Source organism: Capricornis sumatraensis, chromosome 5 (genome assembly GCF_032405125.1).
Source record: "Capricornis sumatraensis isolate serow.1 chromosome 5, serow.2, whole genome shotgun sequence".
NCBI classification, from domain to species: Eukaryota; Metazoa; Chordata; class Mammalia; order Artiodactyla; family Bovidae; genus Capricornis; species Capricornis sumatraensis.
The window spans coordinates 109357406-109382093 of NC_091073.1; the positions used below are offsets into that span (position 1 = coordinate 109357406).

At 45.9% G+C, this 24688-nt stretch overlaps 1 protein-coding gene across 1 annotated transcript in view; it reads right to left on the reverse strand.

Moving 5' to 3' along the window:
* Nucleotides 1–5190, reverse strand: part of DENND11 (DENN domain containing 11) — a 44591-nt gene extending 39401 nt beyond the window's left edge. Inside the window, exon 1 of the mRNA XM_068973347.1 lies at nucleotides 4941–5190. Within this exon, the coding sequence (XP_068829448.1) occupies nucleotides 4941–5190 (250 nt within the window). The remainder of the gene's footprint in view (nucleotides 1–4940) is intronic.
* Nucleotides 5191–24688: the final 19498 nt, after the last annotated feature.

Genomic DNA, 24688 nt, shown 5'->3' on the forward strand with positions numbered 1-24688 from the left:
GGATGAGAGTCTATCCAAAGCCAAGGAAGAAAGGGTCAGGATACAGAAACCTGAGGCAGGAAGAAATTCATCCTGGTGATTTCAAGTCAGCCATATGCCAATCCATGGCTGAATTCCAATGCATTAATTTTACATGGAAGAAACTTTCCATTTCACGGACGCCGTATCATTTTGCACCAGGCAGTGGTGTGGTGTGATGTGGGAAGGACCGCAGACATTGGATGCAGGCAGAGCAGGCTTGCCTCTGGGTCCTGCCCCCACCTCTGCTCTGCGACTTAAGATGACTTCACCGCCCCGTGCCTCTGTCTGCATCATGACTGCGAATGCTGTTGAAGGGATTAGATAATTCCTGGTCCATGGTGGGCATTCGGTAAGCGGTGGGTGTTAAGACTTCCCCTCCTACTCGAGTCTCCATCAGCTTTCAAGAGAAGAAACAGAAGTCACAGCAGATGGTCACCAACTGACTTGTCTCTGAAAACCCCAAGTAGGTGAATCACCAACAGCCTGGGAAAGAGTCTGCCAATATGGGAACTAAAGAAATCCACCGGTTGTAATCCACCAACTTCTGATCGAAAGTACAGAGAAAGGCCATGGCCGAATTACATCACTCGGAGAGGCTTGCTTGCCTTGGCTATCGGAACCAGCCTCCTCTTGGCCTCTATGAGCCGGCCATCCCTAGGACTGCTCTTCCTGTTTCAAAACTACACTCCAAATTTTCCACTCTCATTCTCCTCTGTCACTTTCCCACCAGTGGCTGAAGCCATTTATTATTTGCACGAGTCAGATGACCTGGGCAGTCCTCCAAGTTATGCCTCAGACGCCACACCTGGCCCTGTCTCCCTGGGCCTCCATGTCACCGTTGTTAAAAAGAAAATAGCTTGTGTTTTGTTGACTGTAGGGAGAATGTATGGAGGTTAAAACTTGTGCATGTGAGTGATTTTAAATATTATGGTCATTTGAAGCATGCACTAAATTAAATAAGGGGTTTAGATGTAACTGAGGCACTGGCTAGAGGTTGAGGGAGGAACAGGTAATTCATCCCTAATCAGGAAGAACAAAGGAAAAAGAGACATCCTATAAACCGCGACAGGTGTCCCACCCCTCAGCCATCCCCACATAAACACACACACGCGAAGGAATTTTCCCCGGACACCCACAAAATAACTCTGTAGAAAATGGAGCTGTTGAAAGTAGATCTCATAAATAACCAGTCTGGCAAGGCTGAATCACAGGTATCATCCATCGTAAGTTCAAAGCTCTACCGGACTCAGGCCCATACACAGGCCCTCAGCTGCACGGTGAGACTGTTAATGTCACCTTCAGAGAGGGGGTTGGGGAGGGGGGAGGCTGATTGCCAAGCATGACATTACCTTTTCCCTTAATTAGGCAGAGGAAGAAAATTTAGTTCCTAGAGACCCAAAGAACAGAGTCAAAGCTCTAAATGATGGGTTGGACACAATAAAAAAGCAATATTCTGGCTGCCATTCTCTCCCACCCGGCTCGCAGAGTCAGCATCTGGGCCTGCTTTCAATAGCAGCTTTGTAGCCCAGATGGCCGGCACCACCACCATCCCAGGGACTCCCTGCTCCAGATAAAGACTGAGTGTGTCTGCGAGTGAGTGTGTGAGAGAGAGACAGAGAGGACAGAGCGAGAGTGCGTGTCAGAGAGAGCGAGAGCCTGTACCTCTCTTGACCCTGAAGCCCTGGTCCTCACATCATCTACGGACCCAACCATACTTCAAACTGTAGCTCCAATGAAAATAACATCCTTTATGCCCCTACCGTCTTCTCTGATTCTTCTTACAGATGCTCAAGCCCAAACCTGTATCTGAAAGTATATACTCTCTTATTCCCATATAGCAGTCTGAGAATCACTGAACATTCCCTGTCCAAGAGTGTGTGTGTGTGTAATCAGGTCCACTTCTCCCTCTCATCCGTCCAAGTGTGTGTGTGTGCGTGCGTGTAACCAGGGTCCACTCCTCCATCTCATTCCCTTTCAGCACACAGACCACTCACGCCCTGACGGATGACCCACAGGGGTGGATTCTCTCCTCCCCATCCCCTCTTGCACTCTCGCAGGCACACACACCAACATGTTGTTACCTGCACCAGGAGGGAAGATGAATGAAATACCCACGCCCTAGGCAGTAAGTGCCTGGGGAGCTTTGGGGAGAAGGGGGAGGGGAGGACGTGGAGGACACAGTGGGAGGCGTGGGGCGCAGATGGGCAGGCATAGAGACAACAGTGTCTCCTATGTAAGAACTTCTGTGATACGATCTGATTTGGGTAAAGAAGCCAGTATTCACTTTACTACTTTGGGTATCATAGGCTTAGGAAGGCAAAAGTCTTGGTGGACCAAGATGAAACAGCAACACAGAGCAGACCTGCCTCCATAGCAGGATAAAGGTTGAGACACTCAACTGAAACTGGGACACAGAAGCCTGGCCCCAGTGACGTCTGCCACTACCTGGGTATCCGAGGGCCTATGTGTCACCTCTGCAGACCGAGACTCCCCTAACTCTCACACAAGGGACAGGCTCTCTGAGGCCCTTGTCCCAGTGTTGGCCTTTGTGGCCCTGGGAACCCCAGGAGCATTCATTCACTCATTCATCCCATCTTTTACTTTTAGGTGCCTCATCACACAATTTTTACTCAATACAGATACTATCAGAATTTTTTTTTTTTTTTTTTTTTACAGAAAGTAAAGTGCCATTCGGAACTAGGAAAATGATGAAAGAGAATTATGGGCAGGAAACAGCAGCTTTCCAAAAAAAAACAAAAACAAAAACCATCAATCATAATTAAAAACACACTGTCTCCTGCCCACCCCACTTTTCCCCACCCATTCTTTCCCCTCTCTGCACACAGTTAACACGAAAAGTTAGGAGGGCAGATGTTCAGGTCATGTTGTATATACTTGAAAGACAACCAGACTCACAGCCACACATTTATCAGCTAGTTAATATTTCCAAATTACTTAATCATCTTCTGTTTGCTCATGTATAAATGGGGTATAAATGATCATCCAATTAGAATGGTGGTGAGAATTAAGTGAAACAGCATTATAGTAAAACACCTACACAAAGCAGGTGTCCAAAAGCCTGTTAAATCCCTTCTTTCCACACTATCTTAATCTGAAAGCCATTACAAATACACACTTGTGTACGGGTGTGTCTCCACACACAAATACTTACACACATACCCACAAAACCATGCTCACCAGCTGTGACTAACAAGGCAGGGGGAGGGGCCCAGCTCTGAGGTACTTTTCAGTATTATTAACTCCACCTGTGGTTAGCCCAGAATTATCTTTTTTCCTCCTCCTCTTCCCCTGTCTTTACCATCAGTGCAACCACTGCTAAATCAGACCCTGTGAATGCTCCCTCTCCATTTCTAGTTACTCTTAAACACTTTTCAGAAAGAATTTCATGTGCATATCTATTTACAGAAGGAATAAGGAATATTATGAGTTACAAAATAGTATGTTTTTCTCTAGTGATCAAGGTTACTTCAGTCAAAAATGAACAGTTTTCCTGTCTGGGAGTGCCAACCATATGTCAGTTAAGCACCCTATGTGATGAGCATTAAAAAACAAAAAATAGAAAATGACAGTATGTACATGTGAAAGCGATTAGTTCTATTTCATGAAACTTTAATGTATGTATGGAGCAAACTGATTGGTATGTACAATGAATTTCATATGTTGGGTCACAGTCGAAAAAGTTTGAAAGTCATAGGGAAGGGGCCAAGGAATCGCCAGGAGTCAGAAAGGTCTAGTCTCCCCACAGCTGTTCCTCTTTCTTCCTGGGCCTTGCTGGGTTCCAATCCTGCCCATCTTCTGACATCTCAAGATCCTCACCCCTTTTCCTTTCACCCCATCACAACCTTTCATGTTTTTCAGAAAGGTTTCTACAGCTCATCCTTGGAGGACCAGGTAGGGAACTAGAGAAAAAAGCTGACACTCCACATAATCAGACACTCCACATTCCAGCAACTTCAGTGGACTGAGAACAGAAAGACCCATCTGGGTTTTCTTAACCCCAATTCCATGGACAGAGGAGCCTGGCAGGCTCGGGTCCGTGGGGTTGCGAAGAGTCCTACACGACTGAGCGACGAACACTTTTCAGAACCATGAGCTCTCCTCCCTCCACTCCTGAGAGCAGAGCCCTTCCCCGACCACTTGAGGCTCTCCGAGGGAGGTATTAGCGACTGTACAACAACTTAACGCCTTCACTTTTGAACCCCAGGAATTCGCTCACCAGTAAAATGCACACTTCCTTGCCGGATGGTTAGGTTAAAGATTATGCGAGATCACCCTTTAACTCTCCAAAAACACCCGCAAAGAGCCTACCGGGGAGGTTTCTCTTTTAATCCGTCTCCAGCTTAATCCCTCTGTGCCATCCCTTAATGCTCCAGGCGTTAATTGCTCAAAATAATGCCGTCAGAGAGACTGAACTTGGGCGCTCACAAAGTTACCAGGCGGAGAGGGATGGGGAGCGAGGGCGGGAAGCACAGAAGCTGGAGGCTTAGGACGATCTGTTTCCGAAGGAATTCACCTAGAGGGGTGGAGGGGCGTTCCTCCTCTTCACAGGAGAACCCGATTAGCCGAGCCCGAAAAGAAAACAAAAGCTAGCGTGCCCGTGGCCACGAACAGGATCCTCTATCACCCGAGAAGTGCAAACAGGACTGTGGACTGGGGCGCCGGCTGGGGACCCGCCGGGAGGCAGCGGGACGGAACGGGAGAGGGGGCCCCGGGGGCGCAGGGAACAAAGCCCCACGCCCCCAGCCCGCCGAGGTACCCCCTGCCCGCCCGGGGGGGGCGGGCAGCCGGCGGGGAGAGGGGTGCAGGTGTGCGGGTGCGCGCGCAGCGAGCCCCTCCCCCGCCGTCCCCGAAGCCCGGTTGGGGGGCGACGCTCGGCCCGCTCCCGGGGCGGCTCTCACCCGAGCGGGGATCGAAGGTGACCACGAACACGGCCACCACCTGGTCCTCCTCCACGTCGCCCAGCTCGAGGCGCCCGGGTTGCCGCAGCTCCTCGGGCTCCCGCCTCCTCGGCGGCTCCGCGGCCGCCCAGCCGCCCCCACCGCCGCCCCAGCCCCGGCCTCCAGCCTGCGGGACCGGGGCCCGCGGCGGGGAGACGGCGGGGCCCTCGGCCCAGCGCAGCAGCGGCGCCGCGTCTCCGCGCTCCACCATGGCGAGGCGAGGCGCGGCGCGGCGGCGAGGAGGAGCCGCGGGCGGCGAGGGGCGGGCGCAGGGGCGGGCTGCGGGAACTCCCCTCGCCGGGCGGGCTGCCCGCCGCCGCCGCCCGGGCCTCCGCGCACCCGCCGCGCCGCCGCCGCCCCAGGCCCGCACCTGCCCCGGCCGCCCCGCCCCGCGCCCAGCGTCCTCCCACCCCGCTCGGCTGCGTGCAGATCCCGCCCGAGGAGGCGTCCTCCCTACCCGCTTCGCGGAACTGCGTGCCGGGTTTGAGATTTCACGGATGCATCTGCGCTCTCCGGGATGGGGAAAAGTGCGGTGACCGGGACGCGCAGCCACTTGCATCTGTCTACCTGTGCTTTCTCACCTAGGATTCCGTGGGATGACCGTACCGCCGTGAATTGTTATTCGCCACCATTATTTTGAAAGTCCCCTGGACATGCAGACCGTGACAGATAGGTGTTACATAACTCTCGATGTGCGGCCAGAGCTCCCGCGGCGCTGCGAGTGAAGCAGAAGAGGGGAGCGGTGGCTGCCCGCGTTGTTTGCGCTTGGGATGTGCCCTGATCCCCTGAAGCTGTGGAATTTGGTGTCCGGCCTGGAGCAGTTGTGTGTATCGCTCTGTCGGTGTGCCCTTGAATGGACTGGAGAGTGCCTGACCCTGGGCTTCCTGGACCCTGCTCGGGGCGCCATCCATTGCAGTGACTGAGTCTCTACAGACAGTGGTGGACCGTCACTTGCCCTTGGCGCGGGGTGGGGGGTGGGGGCGGAGAGGTTGCACTAAAATAATCGCCTAGAGGAAAGCAGTCCCTATTCTTTAGGGTAGAATGCTGCCTGGATTCTGTATTGTTCTGAATTTTGGTCTGGAAGCAGCAACCTTGGGTCATCACTGATGATCTCCTTGAGAAGAGGGGTTAGATCGTGTTATCACTGCCCTTCTAGCTCGTAAATATGATTTTATAACACCCCCTGCTGGGTAACAACCGGTAAACAAATCCACTGGGTCCCTTCTGAGGGCAGGCAAAAACCCCAGGCTGTCCTGAACCGTGGAGAAACTGGGTGTCTGAACTAGTCTCTCTCCTCATCTTATTATTTCTCATTATTTTAATGACTATTCATATTTTCCCCACCTCCTCTGATGACATAACCACCAGATTTACCCCAAGGGTTGAGGCATTCAAAATGTTACTTCTAAATAGAAAATGGGGGTTCATGCTGCTGCTGCTGCTGCTAACTCGCTTCAGTCGTGTCCAACTCTGTGCAACCCCATAGACGGCAGCCCATGAGGCTCCCCCGTCCCTGGGATTCTCCAGGCAAGAACACTGGAGTGGGTTGCCATTGCCTTCTCCAGTGCATGAGAGTGAAAAGTGAAAGTGAAGTCGCTCAGTCGTGTCTGACTCTTAGCAACCCCATGGACTGCGGCCCACCAGCCTCCTCCGTCCATGGGATTTTCCAGGCAAGAGTGCTGGAGTGGGGTGCCATTGCCTTCTCCCATGGGGATTCATAGAATATCCTTAATCCATTCCCAAAGCCATCAGCTTTAGTCTGACTTTCCTACCCCCCCACCCCTCCTCCACATCAAGGGACTTCCTTTTGCTGATTTTTTGTGTGGACTCACCCCACCCAGAATCCCCTAGTTTTAATACCCTCAAGTTGTATATATATACCAGGAAATAAACTCATAATCTCCATCCCAATTGATTTTCTGTATAAACAGAAGACCAAAATGTTCACACCCTAAATCTAGGAGTTTTTCCAATCTTCATTTAAGCAGGAGGTCTAGCTCACCAGCCATCATGTCATTCTTAAGACCTGTGAGTGCTCAGTCACGTCTAACTCTTTGTGACCGCATGGGCTGTACTCTGCTAGTCTCCTCTGTCCATGGGATTTCCCAGGCAAGAATATCGGAGTGGGTTGCCATTTCCTTCTCCAGGGGATCCTCCCTACCCAGGGATCAAACCTGCATCTCTTGTATTGGTTCTTTACCACTGAGCCCCCAGGGAAGCCCTACATAATGCATGCTCAACAAATATTTGTCAGCTAAGTAAATGAATGAAAGTAGAGGCTTAAGCCTGTATACAACTGGCCCCTCCCACCAGGCTTAATCTCATATCTTGCACATAGAGCTCAAAAACGTTAATGATGCTGATGACACCCTGCTTAACACATTCACGGTATGAAAGAGGCTCTGTAGCTGACCATCAGATTGATCTTTTCTTTGTCTATTGAATTTCACAGGATGATAGGAAGGGAACTAATTGAACTTAGCTGTTGGAATAGAACTGGTGAGAAACCTGTGTTGAAGACAAGAAGAAATAAAGATCTGTCACGTTCAGAGACCTGAGGATACTGTTGAATTTATTTTATTTTCTGGTGACGCCACGTAGCATTGTTGTCATTGTTCAGCCTCTAAGTCATCTCCTACTTTTATATGACTCCATGGATTGCAGCATGCTAGGCTTCCTTGTCCTTCACTGTCTCCTGGAATTTGCTCAAGCTCATGTCCATTGATTTGGTGATGCCATTCAACCATCTCATCCCCTGTCGCCCCCTTCTCTTGCCCTTAATCTTTCCTAACATCAGGGTCTTCTCTAATAAGTTGACTCTCCATATCAGGTAGCCAAGTATTGGAGCTTCAGCATCAGCATCAGTCCTTCCAGTGAATATTCAGGGTTGATTTCCTTTAGGACTGACTGGTTTGATCTCCTGATGTCCAAGGGATTCTCAAGAGTCTTCTCTAGCACCACAGTTTGAAAGCATCAATTCTTTGGCACTCAGCCACACAGCATACAAAATCTTTATTCCCCAACCAGGGATTGAATCCACGCCCTCTGGAGTGGAAGCATGGTGTCTTAGTCACTAGACCACCAGGGAAGTCCCAATGTTAAATTTTTTAATGAATTCCCTAGAATCCCATATATCTCAAATTTTAAATGAAAATATTTTACTTTTCCAAATACCAATATGTCTGCATTATGTAAAACACATTGCATAAAACATCTATATTATGTATCTATAATATATAAAAATACATTGTATATAAGATATATTAAAGATAGATATATATATATATAAGATATATATATATTTTTGCTTTATCATCTTACCACTGAGTTGGCCCCTGTTAACATTTTGTTTAGTCTATCTCATCAACTGTAGGGTGCAAAATTTTTCACTTGTTAGGATTGCTATGGTGGCTCATATATGCTGCCAGCCCTGTTGAGGTCTAGGTCTCACAGGGGAGATGTGTGTCTGTTTTTGCCGCCACCTGAGGCAACACCAACCTGAGCTGATGCTCTGAGTTAAATTGCCCTGAGTTAAATTCTCTGCTGGAGGTTCTTTGGACCATGCTGGTGGTGTGAATTCAAAATGCGAGCTAGTCCGAGCCCTACCTTATAATTCTTAGGTGAGATTTTTTTTTTCTTCTCTGCACCCAATGACAAAGTTGAGACAAGCAAGCTCCCTTGCCCAGCCTTCTCTACACGGGAGGTTTATTTGTCGAAGCTATGTAGACAACATCATATTACACTCAGCATCATGGACATTTTTTATTCTCAGTGGTATGTGAAAATAACAGTAAAATAATGGTGTATCTTAAAATAAATGATAGATTTAGATGTTTTTCTTCCTGGGTGTTTACATGTTGAAATCATACTGTATATCAATTTTGTATTCTTTTTTTCACTTATCAAACTGTGAACAATTTGCCATTCTATTAGAAACTTTATACACATCATTTTAATGGTTCCTCATGTATGCATTCTGAAAATTTATTTACCCATTCTCATTGTTGGAAAATCAAGCTTTTCCCTTTTTTGCTGTGGCTGAATTTCACTCTGAACTCACAATAGATACTTACACTATGCCAAGTCCTGCTGTGAAGAAAACAGACACCCCTTCCCATCAGGCTTTCAGCCTAGCAGACAAGGCAGCTATCAGGGAAAAAATGAAATCTAGAATGAGGGACGACAAACAGGGCAAGTACAATCGGTCACTCAGGCTGCTGACTTACGACAGATTGCCAGAGGTGGCAATACCAGCTTAAGGTGCATCCATGTTTTGATTGTACTGCCAAATTGTTGAGTCACAAGTTTACAAAGGCCTCAATCTCACTTCCCTCTCATCCCAAATAGATAATGCCATTTCAAATCTTTTTTTTTTTTTTTTGCCAGTTGTCAGATGGCCGTGGTATTTTAAGTTAATCTTTTGTGACTGAATCTAATCATGGTTTTGAAATAAATGTTGGTGATTTGTGGTTCCTCTTCAGGGTAGTGTCAGAAGACACTGTCTGAAGAATTGTTATCAACTGGCATGAGTTCTTTATGCAGCAAGAATATTCATCTTGTATGTCTGTTATTAATATAGAATATTAATATATGTATGTGTGTGTGCGTGTGCTGTGTGCTCAGTCCCTCAGTCGTGTCCAAGTCTTTGTTACTCTGTGGACTGTAGCCTGCCAGTCCCCTCTGTCCATGGGATTCTCCAGGCAAGGATACTGGAGTGGCATGCCATTTCCTATTCCAGGGGATTTTCCCAACCCAGGGATCAAACCTGCATTTCTTCTGTCCCCTGAATTGGCAGTCAGGTCCTCTACCACTGAACCACCTGGGAAACCACATATATAAATTCACATATAAATTTCTATTTCAAGGAGAGGTAGTCTTCTTTCTTTACTCATTTTTTTTTTTAAAGTCATCGGCTATTTCTTTGACAATCATTTTTCCATGTGAAATTTAAAATCATTTTATCCAGTTTCCAAAAAACTACAAATTATTTTCAGGTCTAACTGAATGAGATCTGACCCCTAAATAATTCAGGTTTGAACCACATGACATCCGCTGGATCACCAAAAAAAGTAAGAGAGTTCCAGAAAAACATCTATTTCTGCTTTATGGACTATGCCAAAGCCTTTGACTGTGTGGATCACAATAAACCGTGGAAAATTCTGAAAGAGATGGGAATACCAGACCACCTGACCTGCCTCCTGACAAACCTGTATGCAGGTCAGGAAGCAACAGTTAGAACTGGACATGGAACAACAGACTGGTTCCAAATAGGAAAAGGAGTACATCAAGGCTGTATACTGTCCCCCTGCTTATTTAACTTATATGCAGAGTACATCATGAGAAATGCTGGGCTGGAGGAAGCACAAGCTGGAATCAAGATTGCCAGGAGAAATATCAATAATCTCAGATATGCAGATGACACCACCTTTATGGCAGAAAGTAAAGAAGAACTAAAAACTTCTTGATGAAAGTGAAGGAGGGAAGTGTAAAAGTTGGCTTAAAGCTCAGCATTCAGAAAACTAAGATCATGGCATCCAGTCCCATCACTTCATGGCAAATAGATGGGCAAACAGTGGAAACAGTGGCTGACTTTATTTTTCTGGGTTTCAAAATCACTGCAGATGGTGACTGCAGCCATGAAATTAAAAGATGCTTACTCCTTGGAAGGAAAGTTATGACCAACCAAGACAGCATATTAAAAAGCAGAGACATTACTTTGCCAACAAAGGTCTGTCTAGTCAAGGCTATGGGTTTTCCAGTGGTCATGTATGAATGTGAGAGTTGCACTATAAAGAAAGCAAAGTGCAGAATTGATGCTTTTGAACTGTGGTGCTGAAGAAGACTCTTGAGAGTCCCTTGGACTGCAAGGAGATCCAACCAGTCCATCCTAAAGGAGATCAGTCCTGGGTGTTCACTGGAAGGACTGATGCTGAAGCTGAAACTCCAACAGTTTGGCCACCTCATGTGAAGAGTTGACTCGTTGGAAAAGACCCTGATGTTGGGAAAGATTGAGGGCAGGAGGAGATGGGGACGACAGAGGATGAGATGGTTGGATGACATCACTGACTCAATCAATGGACATGGGTTTGGGTGGACTCTGGGAGTTGGTGATGGACAGGGAGGCCTGGCATGCTGCGGTTCATGAGGTTGCAAAGAGTCGGACACAACTGAGCAACTGAACTGAACTGATGAAGGCAAAACTTCAGTGTGGGGATCTTGTCATTGAATCAGAAGTAGGAAGAAATGACTGAGAATGTTTGGGCAAATTTCTTGGGACTTCCTGAGCCCACCCCTCGGAGTAGAGAGAGACAGTCAAGAATGAGGCACAACAGACCCAGCCCTTAGAATGAGGCTTTTTCATCCATAATAATTTCTTTCCTTTAAAGTAGTGAGTGTGTATGTGTTTGTGTATGTGAGAAAGAGACACAGAGAAAAAGAGACACAGACACAAAGAACCTCATCTTTGTGGCTGCAGGACTGGCCTTGGACTTGGTCACATAGGCAATACTGCTGTAATTGTAGAGATCCTGGGGATGGTCAAATGCCACGTAAATTCTTCCAACTGTGCCCACAGAGAAAAGATCAGTCTAATGACTCTGTATCATTTTAAACTCTCTGCTCCTTAAAGTATGGGCAGTATACCAGACATCTCTAAATTATTGGGATTTCAGGTTAAAACTTTGTTCCTGTTCTAAGAAGAACACTGTCTTATGAGCAGCCAAGTAGTTTATCTCTGTTTTTAACAGCCATTTTGATGAATATCCTCTAGTTCTAGCAAGCAGGCAATTCATTAGAATCTGATTTATTATATAGTTTTATAGTAGGTTTCAAATAAATAGATTAATCTAAGGATTTTTACTAATGACACCAAAGTATTCATGGGTTAAAGGATATGTTATCGACGACGGGCTGTAAAATATTCTAGCACACACCCCCAAGGAAGGTGCAAATGTAAGTGAAACAAGATTGTAAAATTGCTCTTAATTTTTGGAACCTAGATTATCGGTCCATCAGGACCCATTATACCATATTTCCTCTACTTTTGGTGCATTTGAACATTTCCACAAGAAAAAGCAGAACAAGAAAAGTATTCGTGATAGACTCATCAGCTTTAAAATGACTTCCAGGCTTTATCTTAACTGGCCCACAATCTTTCTTTGGAATTCTGTTCTGCTGCAAATGCTATTTATTAGACATAGATGTATAAACACTTACAAAAGAGAAACATGGAGGCCAAATATAAGCATTGTTCAATTCAGTTCAGTCGCTCAGTTGTGTGCGACTCTTTGCAACCCCATGAATCACAGCACGCCAGGCCTCCCTGCCTATCACCATCTCCTGGAGTTCACTCAAACTCACATCCATCGAGTTGGTGATGCCATCCAGCCATCTCATCCTCTGTAGTCCTCTTCTCCTCCTGCCCCCAATACCTCCCAGCATCAGAGTCTTTTCCGATGAGTCAACTCTTCGCATGAGGTGGCCAAAGTACTGGAGTTTCAGCTTCAGCATCATTCCCTCCAAAGAAATCCCAGGGCTGAATGGACTGCTTGGATATCCCTGCAGTCCAAGGGATTCTCAAGAGTCTTCTCCAACACCACAGTTCAAAAGCATGAATTCTTTGGCACTCAGCTTTCTTCACAGTCCAACTCTCACATCCATACATGACTACTGGAAAAACCATACCTTGCCTAGACGGACCTTTGTTGGCAAAGTAATGTCTCTGCTTTTGAATATGCTATCTAGGTTGGTCATAACTTTCCTTCCAAGGAGTAAGCATCTTTTAATTTCATAGCTGCAATCACCATCTGCAGTGATTTTGGAGCCCAGAAAAATAAAGTCTGACACTGTTTCCATTGTTTCCCCATCTATTTGCCAGGAAGTGATGGGACCAGATGCCATGATCTTAGTTTTCTGAATGTTGAGCTTTAAGCCAACTTTTTCACTCTCCTCTTTCATTTTCATCAAGAGGCTTTTTAGTTCCTCTTCACTTTCTGCCATAAGGGTGGTATCATCTGCATATCTGAGGTTATCGATATTTCTCCTGGCAATCTTGTTTCCAGCTTGTGCTTCTTCCAGCCCAGCATTTCTCATGATATACTCTGCATATAAGTGAAATAAGCAAGGTGACAATATATAGCCTTGACGTACTCCTTTTCCTATTTGGAACCGGTCTGTTGTTCCATGTCCAGTTCTAACTGTTGCTTCCTGACCTGCATATAGGTTTCTCAAGGGGCAGGTCAGGTGGTCTGGAAATTCACAAAAACAAAATGGCTGTCTGAGGAGGCCTTACAAATAGCTGTGAAAAGAAGAGAAGCCAAAAGCAAAGGAGAAAAGAAAAGATACAAGCATCTGAATGCAGAATTCCAAAGAATAGCAAGAAGAGATAAGAAAGCCTTTCTCCGCAATCAATGCAAAGAAATAGAGGAAAACAACAGAATGGGAAAGACTAGAGATCTCTTCAAGAAAATTAGAGATACCAAGGGAAGATTTCATGCAAAGATGGGCTCGATAAAGGACAGAAATGGTGTGGACCTAACAGAAGCATTGTTAGTGAGTATTGTTAATGATTGATGTGATTATCAGTAGATTGACTGGGGCTGGTGGTGCTGTCTCTGTGCACTCTCTCTTAGTTGAGGGAGGAGCTCAAGATAAAGTCCCCTTCGTGGCTCTTGGCTTTGCTGACCACCCTTGTCATGGGAGAGATTCCCTGGTAGCTCAGCTGGTAAAGAATCCTCCTGCAATGAAGGATGACCCTGGTTTGATTCCTGGGTCGGGAAGATCCCCTGGTGAAGGGATAGACTACCCACTTCAGTTTTCTTGGGCTTCCCCGATGGCTCAGCTGGTAAAGAATCCACCCACAGTGCAAGAGACCTGGGCTTGATCCCTGGGTTGGCAAGATCCCCTGGAGGAGGGAAAGGCTACCCACTCCAGTATTCTGGTCTGGAGAATTCCATGGACTATATAGTTCATGGGATAGCAAAGAGTGGGATATGTCTGACTTTCACTTTCTTTTTTGTCGGGAGCTAGCGTGAGGAATCCCACCCGTGACAAGGTCATGCGGAAGGAAGCCTGACAAAACGGAAGGACGTGTTCGGCTTCAGGGATTCCCCCTGGAATTTCCTGAGCATCCACCCCCCAAGACCAGAATCTGCCTGCTTTACTATGTTATGCTTTCCACCTACTCTTCTGTCATTAACAGGGGACTGTCCCCCCACCACCTTTTTCTGGAAAAAATTAGAGCATTTAGATAATAAATTTCCTGGGCATAATACGAGTGTTTCAATCCAAAAACCCCTCTGATGGCTTTCTAGCCTGCCTGCAGGCTGCGCATGTGATTGTTTGAGGCCTCCGGACTGCGGGAGGCACAGGAAGTTTAAAACATCCTAGGAATGTCTGGGCTTCCGAGGAGTCAAAATCATTAGAATAGGACTGATTAAAGGTTTCATTTGTTGAGCCAATACTTGCTGCCAAATTTTCATATCTTTTATTTTTAGGTGTAGTTGGTATATAGAAAAACAGGTAGTAGACCTGGTATTAGCAACATTAAATCTTTGAGTTAAGTACTTTCTTTGTTATAACCCACTGTTCTACAGGAATGTAACTTTTTTGTACTTTGAGGGTGATGCAGAGTAAAGAAAAAACACTTCTAGGGAAAAGGAGTTTTCTGGACAATTATCCAGGAAGAGAGCCATAAAAATGTTAACAAGCCTCTTGGCCAGAAGATAATGTAAACCACCTGAGATCTTTTGTATACAGGAGGGTATGCAAAAAGAAAGCCTTGTCTCAATGAGGGTCAGGACTGCTGCCCCTGCCTAACTTTATTTCTTTATGTACAACTTGGGGTATATAAGCTGATTTTGAAAAATAGTTTTTGGAGTCTTGCACCGATGCTGGGCTTCCCCATGTCGTTCTTTTCTTTTTCCGGCTGAATTCCCATCTGGAGCAGGGAGGCTCATCATGTCTACTTACTTGTCCTGGCTTCCAAGATCCGTAAGAGAGAGAGCCCAAGGCGGGGCACTCTCCGATATTCAAATGGACGCCGGTGGCCTGACGTGGATGGTGCGAGCTCCTTGTCTGGAACTTTATTGGTCTTCCACATAATCCAAGTTACTCAGCCCTCTCTCTCTACTTAATTTTCCTACTATACTCTTGTTTCTTAATCTAATCTTATATTAGTAAACAAATAAGTTTTTCTCACGCCAACGCCGTCCCCGCTTCGAATTCCCTGGATCCGCCGGGGCAGGACCCTGGCACTTTTTCACTTGCCTTGGGAAGAGGGCTCTTAGAAGCAGGAACACCTGGGACCCCTGCTGGGATGGCTCCAGGACTGGGACAGCTGTGCCCACCTTTGGACCTGCTCTAGGCCACGGCCGCTGAGGAACTGTCCAGGTTGCTAAGTAATATGTCACATGTCGGTAATGAACGTGTTCTGCTTTTCTCTAAGTTATTGCAAATTTCTGCCCCCATCACCCCTCCCCCGCCCCCACCAGGGTTGAAGCAACATTTCCGGATTTCTGGTTGTGATGAAAGACTGAGCGAGAAAAGGACAAGGAAGACAATGGGGTTGAAGCCTGAGGGACCTTCGAGATATCACTGCCTAGACTTCCTGTTTCCCCAGTGAGCTGGCAGTGATGCCTCCACCTGTTATCGAGGCCCTCGGGCCCTTTCCTGAAAACCTTGACTGCTGTTCTCTTGCCTCTGCGGTTGTCCTTCAGTCCTTCTGTCGTGTCTGACTCTTTGTGACTCCCTGGGCTGCAGCACGCCAGGCTTCCCTGTCCTTCACTATCTCCCTATTGCCTCTAGAGGGCACATGCTGGGGATAAAGGTCAGCTTTTCTCCCCTTCCCAGAAAGTCTGGCGGTAAAAACACCCAATTCTTACCTGGGAAACCAGACCTCCCAGTGGTTCCCTGTGGGGCAGTCCTATCAAATACACCATGATCCAACATTGGTATTTTTTCAGAGTCTGGATTGACTCACTCTTAATTCAGTCTTCCGGAAAAATGTGGCGGAGCTTCACTTTAGCTTGTTCAAACATTTTTTACATTTCTCCCTCCTTACTGAGGAGAAGATCAGGTCGGCATGTTCCTTCTTGGAGCTCTCACGTTCATTACCGAGATGTGACATGTATTACTTAGCAACCTGGACAGTTCCTCAGTGGCCCTGGCCTAGAGCAGGGCCAAAGATGGGCACAGCTGTCCCAGTCCTGAAGCCATCCCAGCAGGGGTCCCAGGTGTTCCTGCTTCTAATAGCCCTCTTCCCAACACAAGTGAAAAAGTGCCAGGGTCCTGCCCCGGCGGATCCAGGGAATTCGAAGCGGGGACGGCGTTGGCGTGAGAAAAACTTATTTGTTTACTAATATAAGATTAGAAAAAGAAAGTGAAAGTCAGACATATCCGACTCTTTGGGATATAGACTCTCAAATATTTTCCATGACCTTAGTTTTACTTTTGAAAAGGAACGGTATGCCTTTTCAATGTAAATGTAAATTTCTAGAAATGTAAATTTCTACCTTTTGCAAATCCGACTGGAATTAGCTGGATTTTCCTGCTACTGTTCCTCCCATCAGAGAACGACAGAGACCTTCAGAAACGTCAAAACTGAAGTGTGGTCAGAGCTCTGAGTTTGGAAGCTTTCTCATCACTCAACAGTGTCAGTAGAATGCGAGCTTTCCCCAGGCACGTGATTTTGGGAACCCAGCCCTGAGATTCAAAGGTGAGTTCCACCTTGTAGATCTCACTCCTGAGGACATGACCTTCCTGCTCTGCAGAAATCCTTGTAACGATATGAGGAATGTTTGAATTTGAAAACAAAAAAAAGTCCAATACTGAGTACTTTTAACAAAAACTGAGGTACATTAATTTTATTTTCCCAAGTCCATTCAAAAACAGCTTATGGAACACCCATAATGCATTCTACTTTAAGAGAAAAATCCTTCCCCCTCTTTTCTTCTTATTGCCACAGATTACTTGGGTTCCCCTTCTGACATCTCATCTCAACTGTGATGGGAAGCTTTGTGCCTGGGATGGGTGCCTATTAACACGCACTGAAGCAAAGATGCAATTTTGCACAATGTGAAGAGGATAAGGACAAAGAAAAGAATAAAGCATGACACCAAAAACAGCAGGGCTGTGGACCAGACAGAAGATGTGCATCTCCCGGGACCCTTGGGACATCAAGGTCAGTGACTGCACAATCCTTACTGTTCTATTTTCCAGATTGGGAATATTTTTTTGTACTTGTTATTATAACTAGTTGGGCTTTCCGGGTGGCACTTGCGGTAAAGAACCTGCCTGCCAAAGAAAGAGATGCAACAGACGTGGGTTTGATCCCTGGGTTGGGAAGAGCTCCTGGAGGAGGAGGTGGCAACCCACTCCTGTGTTCCTGCCTGGAGAATCTCATGGGCAGAGGATCCTGGCGGGCTACAGTCCACAGGCCCACAGAGTCAGACATGACTGAAGCGACTTAGCATGCACGCATGCATTATAACTAGTTATATCTGAGGCCTTAGCGACAATCATCAGTTCAGTTCAGTTGCTCAGTCATGTCCAACTCTTTGGTACCCTATGGACTGCAGCACGCCAGACCTCCCTGTCTATCACCAACTCCTGGAGCCTACTCAAACTCATGTCCATTGAGTCAGTGATGCCATCCAACCATCTCATCCTCTGTCGTCCCCTTCTTCTCCCTCCTTCAATCTTTCCCAGCATCAGGTTCTTTTCAAATGAGTCAGTTCTTCACATCAAGTGGCCAAAGTATTGCAGTTTCAGCTTTAGCATCAGTCCTTCCAATAAATATTCAGGACTGATTTCCTTTAGGATGGACTGGTTGGATCTCCTTGCAGTCCAAGGGACTCTCAAGAGTCTTCTCCAACACCACAGTTCAAAAGCATCGATTCTTCAGGGCTCAGCTTTCTTTATAGTCCAACTCTCACATCCCTACATGACCACTGGAAAAACCATAGCCTTGACTAGATGGACCTTAGTCGGCAAAGTAATGTCTCTGCTTTTGCATATGCTGTCTAGGTTGGTCATAACTTTTCTTCCAAGGAGCAAGTGTCTTTTAATTTCATGGATGCAGTCACCATCTGCAGTGATTTTGGAGCCCCCAAAAATAAAGTCTGCCAGTGTTTCCATTGTTTCCCCATCTATTTCCCATGAAGTTATGGGACCAGATGCCATGATCTTCGTTTTCTGAATGTTGAGCTTTAAGCCAACTTTTTCACTCTCCTCTTTCACTTTCATCAAGAGGCTCTTTAATTCTTCTTCACTTTCTGCCATAAGGGTGGTGTTATCTACATATCTGAGATTATTGATATTTCTCCTGGCAATCTTGATTCCAGCTTGTGCTTCTTCCAGCCCAGCGTTTCTCATGATGTACTCTGCATAGAAGTTAAATAAGCAAGTTGACAATATACAGCCTTGATGTACTCCTTTCCTGATTTGGAACTAGTCTGTTGTTCCATGTCCAGTTCTAACTGTTGCTTCCTGACCTGCATATAGGTTTCTCAAGAGGCAGGTCAGGTGGTCTGGTATTCCCATCTCTTTCAGAATTGTCCACAGTTTATTGTGATCCACACAGTCAAAGGCTTTGCCATAGTCAATAAAGCAGAAATAGATGTTTTTCTAGAACTCTCTTGCTTTTTCGATAATCCAACAGATGCTGGCAATTTGATCTCAGGTTCCTCTGCCTTTTCTAAAACCAATGTGAACATCTGGAATCTCACTGTTCCACATCAGGAAATTCCATCTGGAATTTCCATGGTTATGTACTGTTGATGCCTGGCTTGGAGAATTTTGAGCACTACTTTACTAACAAGGCAAAATGATAGGATACCAAAAGAGGAACTCCTCAGGTCATTAGGTGCCAATTATGCTACTGGAGATCAGTGGAGAAATAACTCCAGAAAGAATGAAGGGATGGAGCCAAAGCAAAAACAATACTCAGTTGTGGATGTGATGGGAGATAGAAGCAAGATCCGATACTGTAAAGAGCAATATTCATAGGAACCTGGAATGTCAGGTCCATGAATCAAGGCAAATTGGAAGTGGTCAAACAGGAGATGGCAAGAGTGAACGTCGACATTCTAGGAATCAGCGAACTAAAATGGACTGGAATAGGTGAATTTAACTCAGATGACCATTATATCTACTACTGCGGGCAGGAATCCCTCAGAAGAAATGGAGTAGCCATCATGGTCAACAAAAGAGTCTGAAATGCAGTACTTGGATGCAATCTCAAAAACGACAGAATGATCTCTGTTCGTCTCCAAGGCAAACCATTCAATATCACGGTAATCCAAGTCTATGCCCCAACCAGTAACGCTGAAGAAGCTGAAGTTGAACGGTTTTATGAAGACCTACAAGACCTTTTAGAACTAACACCCAAAATAGATGTCCTTTTCATTATAGGGGACAGGAATGCAAAAGTAGGAAGTCTTCTTACACCTGGAGTAACAGGCAAATTTGGCCTTGGAATATGGAATGAAGCAGGGCAAAGACTAGTAGAGTTTTGCCAAGAAAATGCACTGGTCATAGCAAACACCCTCTTCCAACAACACAAGAGAAGACTCTACACATGGACATCACCAGATGGTCAACACCGAAATCAGATTGATTATATTCTTTGCAGCCAAAGATGGAGAAACTCTACACAGTCAGCAAAAACAAGACTGGGAGCTGACTGTGGCTCAGATCATGAACTCCTTATTACCAAATTCAGACTCAAATTGAAGAAAGTAGGGAAAACCGCTAGACCATTCAGGTATGACCTAAATAAAATCCCTTATGACTATACAGTGGAAGTGAGAAATAGATTTAAGGGCCTAGATCTGATAGATAGAGTGCCTGATGCACTATGGACTGAGGTTCGTGACATTGTACAGGAGACAGGGATCAAGACCATCCCCATGGAAAAGAAATGCAAAAAAGCAAAATAGCTGTCTGGGAAGGCCTTACAAATAGCTATGAAAAGATGAGAGGCAAAAAACAAAGGAGAAAAGGAAAGATATAAGCATCTGAATGAAGAGTTCCAAAGAATAACAAGAAGAGATAAGAAAGCCTTCTTCAGTGATCAATGCAAAGAAATGGAGGAAAACAACAGAATGGGAAAGACTAGAGAGATCTTCAAGAAAATTAGAGATACCAAGGGAACATTTCATGCAAAGATGGGATCGTTAAAGGACAGAAATGGTATGGACCTAACAGAAGCAGAAGAATTTAAGAAGAGGTGGCAAGATTACACAGAAGAACTATACAAAAAAGATCTTCACGACCCAGATAATCACGATGGTGTGATCACTCATCTAGAGCCAGACATCCTGGAATGTGAAGTCAAGTGGGCCTTAGGAAGCATCACTACGAACAGAGCTAGTGGAGGTGATGGAATTCCAGTTGAGCTATTTCAAATCCTGAAAGATGATGCTGTGAAAGTGCTGTACTCAATATGCCAGAAAATTTGGAAAACTCAGCAATGGCCACAGGACTGGAAAAGGTCAGTTTTCATTCCAATCCCAAAGAAAGGCAATGCCAAAGAATGCTCAAACTACCGCACAATTGCACTCATCTCACATGCTAGTAAAGTAATGCTCAAAATTCTCCAAGCCAGGCTTCAGCAATACATCAACTGTGAACATCCGGATGTTCAAGCTAGTATTAGGAAAGCCAGAGGAACCAGAGATCAAATTGCCAATATCCGCTGGATCATGGAAAAAGCAAGAGAGTTCCAGAAAAACATCTGTTTCTGCTTTATTGATTATGCCAAAGCCTTTGACTGTGCAGATCACAATAAACTGTGGAAAATTATGAGAGAGATGGGAATCCCAGACCACCTGACCTGCCTCTTGAGAAATCTGTATGCAGGTCAGGAAGCAACATTTAGAACTGGACATGGAAGAACAGACTGGTTCCAAATAGGAAAAGGAGTATGTCAAGGCTATATATTGGCACCCTGCTTATTTAACTTATATGCAGAGTACATCATGAGAAACGCTGGACTGGAAGAAGCACAAGCTGTAATCAAGATTGCTGGGAGAAATATCAATAACCTCAGATATGCCGATGACACCACCCTTATGGCAGAAAGTGAAGAGGAGCTGAAAAGCTTCTTAATGAAAGTGAAAGAGGAGAGTGAAAAAGTTGGCTTAAAGCTCAACATTAAGAAACCAAGATCATGGCATCTGGTCCCATAACTTCATGGGAAATAGATGGGGAAACAGTGGAAATAGTGTCAGACTTTATTTTTTTGGGCTCCAAAATCACTGCAGATGGTGATTGCATCCATGAAATTAAAAGACGCTTACTCCTTAGAAGAAAAGTTCTGACCAAAGTAGATAGTATATTCAAAAGCAGAGACATTACTTTGCCGACTAAGGTCCGTCTAGCCAAGGCGATGGTTTTTCCAGTGGTCATGTATGGATGTGAGAGTTGGACTGTGAAGAAAGCTGAGAGTCAAAGAATTGATGGTTTTTAACTGTGGTGTTGGAGAAGACTCTTGAGAGTCCCTTGGACAGCAAGGAGATCCAACCAGTCCATTCTGAAGGAGATCAACCCTAGGATATCTTTGGAAGGAATGATGCTAAAGCTGAAGCTCCAGTCCTTTGACCACCTCATGCAAAGAGTTGACTCATTGGAAAAGACTCTGATGCTGGACGGTGTTGGGGGCAGGAGGAGAAGGGGACAACCGAGGATGAGATGGCTCGATGGCATCTCTGAATCGATGGACGTGAGTCTGAGTGAACTCTGGGAGTTGGTGATGGACAGAGAGGCCTGGCGTGCTGTGATTCATGGGGTCGCAAAGAGTCAGACACGACTGAGCGACTGAACCGAACTGGACTTACTAAAGTGTAAGATGAGTACAATCGTGTGGTAGTTTGAGCATTCTTTGGCATTGCCTTTCTTTGGGATTGGAATGACCTGAACTTTTCCAGTCCTGTGGCCACTGCTAAGTTTTCCAAATTTGCTGGCATATTGAGTGCAAATTCATCTGCTGAGTGCTAATACACAGAAGGTTACTGGCACAAGTTTCTGATAGAATTACTGCTGATAACATAAGATCTAAGTCATCATGATGGCATAGTTGCCGCCCTAGGCAAACAGTGCAGTCCTAAATAAAGGTAACTGAGAATTCTAGCAAGGCAGAGAGGAAAGCCAGGGGTGATGGTGAATACAAACGCAGCAACCCTGTTCTCTGCCTGCAGGCCTGTGATCCAGACTGTTTCAGGTTAGGCTTATCCTCCCTGAGAGCAGAGCCAGTCTCCAGCTGTCCTGGAGAGGTGAGAATGACTAGTTATGACCTCAAGAGGGGAAAATTGATCAGCACCAAGGCTGTAGTGAAGGAATTATATCATATGGCCTCCTGGTTTGTAAAGTGAAAGTGAAGTCACTCAGTCATGTCCGATTCTTTGTGACCCCCGTGGACTGTAGCCTACCAAGCTCCTCTGTCCATGGGATTCTCCAGGCAAGAATACTGGAGTGGGTTGCCATTTCCTTCTCCAGGGGATCTTCCCAGCCCAGGGATCGAACCCTGGTTTCCCGCATTGGAGGCAGATGCTTTAACCTCTGAGCCACCAGGGAAGCCCCCTGGTTTGTAAACAAGAACCCAACTCCAAAGCCAAGAATTTCAGTTAACAGGAACTTCTTTGTGAAAAAGTGAAAGCATTAGTTGCTCAGTCATGTCCAACTCCTTGTAACCCCATGGACCCCACCAGGCTCCTCTGTCTGTGGGATTCCCCAGGCAAGAACACTGGAGTAGGTTGCTATTTCCTTCTCCAGGGGATCTTCCTAACCCAGGGGGTCTTCCTGAAGACCCACAGATCGGACCTAGGTCTCCTGCATTGCAGGCAGTTTCTTTACCATCTGAGCCTCCAGGGAAGCCTGTGGGATGCCAGATCTCTGACCAAGGTGAGCAGGGAGCTACCCTGTTGAATGATCTGGAAAGTCGGCACAGCAAGAGGGACTGGGAAGGACAAAAGAAGGCTTGGGTGGTGTGCACACCTAAAAAGCTGGGGCATGAGAAGGTGTTTAGCTGAAAAGACACTGTCATATGCCACCAGTTACTCTTCTCTTGGATTAAGCTCCTCGTGAGTTCAGGTGGGGAATAGGAAGGGAGTGAGAGGGGAGAAAGGAGTGGAAGGATTGTTAAAGAGAGAGAAGGTGGAAGGTGGGTGCCAAGTAATGGGTGACCAAACACCATCAAGAGATGGGACGGTGAGTTTGTTTCATTCAAGACCAAACCCAGGACTTCCTGGGGGTCCAGTGGCTAAAAATCCCTGCTGTCAATGCAGGGGACCTGGGTTCGATCCCTGGTCGGGAGCTAGATCCCACTTCCTGCAACTGAAAGTTCGCATGCCACAGCTGAGACCTAGCACAGCCAAATTAAAAAACTAACAGCAAACTCATGCTCACCAGTTCTCTCACTTTGGGTCCACATCTGTCATGCCGTTAATTTCTCCTGTCCAGTCCCTCCAGAGTCTCCCCTGAGGGCACCAGGGGCTCATTACATCATTTTCCTTTTTTACAGATTGCTTTCACATGGTTTCTCCTATAAGATGATATCAGTGGCCTTATTTTGCTCCTCAAAGCATTTTTTATATTCCCCCCGACCCCTGCAATAGGGACCACTCTGAGAAAGAAATTGAATAATATGTGTAAAAGATATCTAAACAGTAAGAAAATACATTTTATAAAATAAGGCATGTGGGGCCCAAGTAGTCACCATTTTCTAGTAATACATTTATCTGTCTCTGTGTTGCTGATCTTTCTACCTTTCTTTGGGGTATAAAAATGTGTCCAGTTCTCTAAAAGCTTTAATCGATCATTCACAGGGGTAAGAGGAGAGTGTGGAGATGCCTAAATTAGGACAAGTGTGTCTGGTAGAGATCTCAAAGCGAAGTCGCTCAGTTGTATCCAACTCTGTGTGACCCCATGGACTGTAGCCCACCAGGCTCCTCTGTCCATGGGGTTCTCCAGGCAAGAATATTGGAGTGGGTTGCCATTTCCTTCTCCAGGGGATCTTCCCAACCTAGGGACTGAACCTGGGTCTCCTGCATTGCAGGCAGACGCTTTATTCTCTGAGCCACCAGGGAAGCCCAGTACAGATCTCAGGTGTGTGTCTATTAGAGAGATGAACTCCAGCCAAGATACGTTAGCTGCTGTTTGAGGATCATTATGCTATCCAGGTGATACTGAATTCTAAGGAACTGCTATTAGCCACTGAGTGGGTGGTGAGTGTGGGGAGAGAAGAGGGCCAAGAGTGAAAATGCTGTCTTTCCAATAATGAGCTTGTTCCTAATTAGCAAATGCGTATTTTTAAAAATTTATTATAATACTTTATTGTTAAGTAAAATTACAGATACCGACGTGTATGTTTAAAGCCATGCTAAAGTAAATAATCCAAGTGTCTTCCTAGTAGTTGGTAGAATATGGATTCAGGGAGACTGCGGGAGTTCTATACATGAATTGGATTTAATTGCTCAAAAAGTTACTGCAGCCTTCTTTAATCAGAACGGAGATAGGGAGGAGCTGAGCGCTTACAGGTGCACGGTACTTAAGTGAGAAAACCAATGGCGTGTCTCCGTGTAGCTGTTAGTTGGCTGAAGGAAAGCAGGGCTGGGACTGGGGAGCTTGTCAGCTTACGTTTTTCTCCTTGTTTCAGCAGCTCCGTTTCCTTCTGCTAGGCCTTCTTGCCCAGGTGGTAAAGCGCTTTGGCTGAG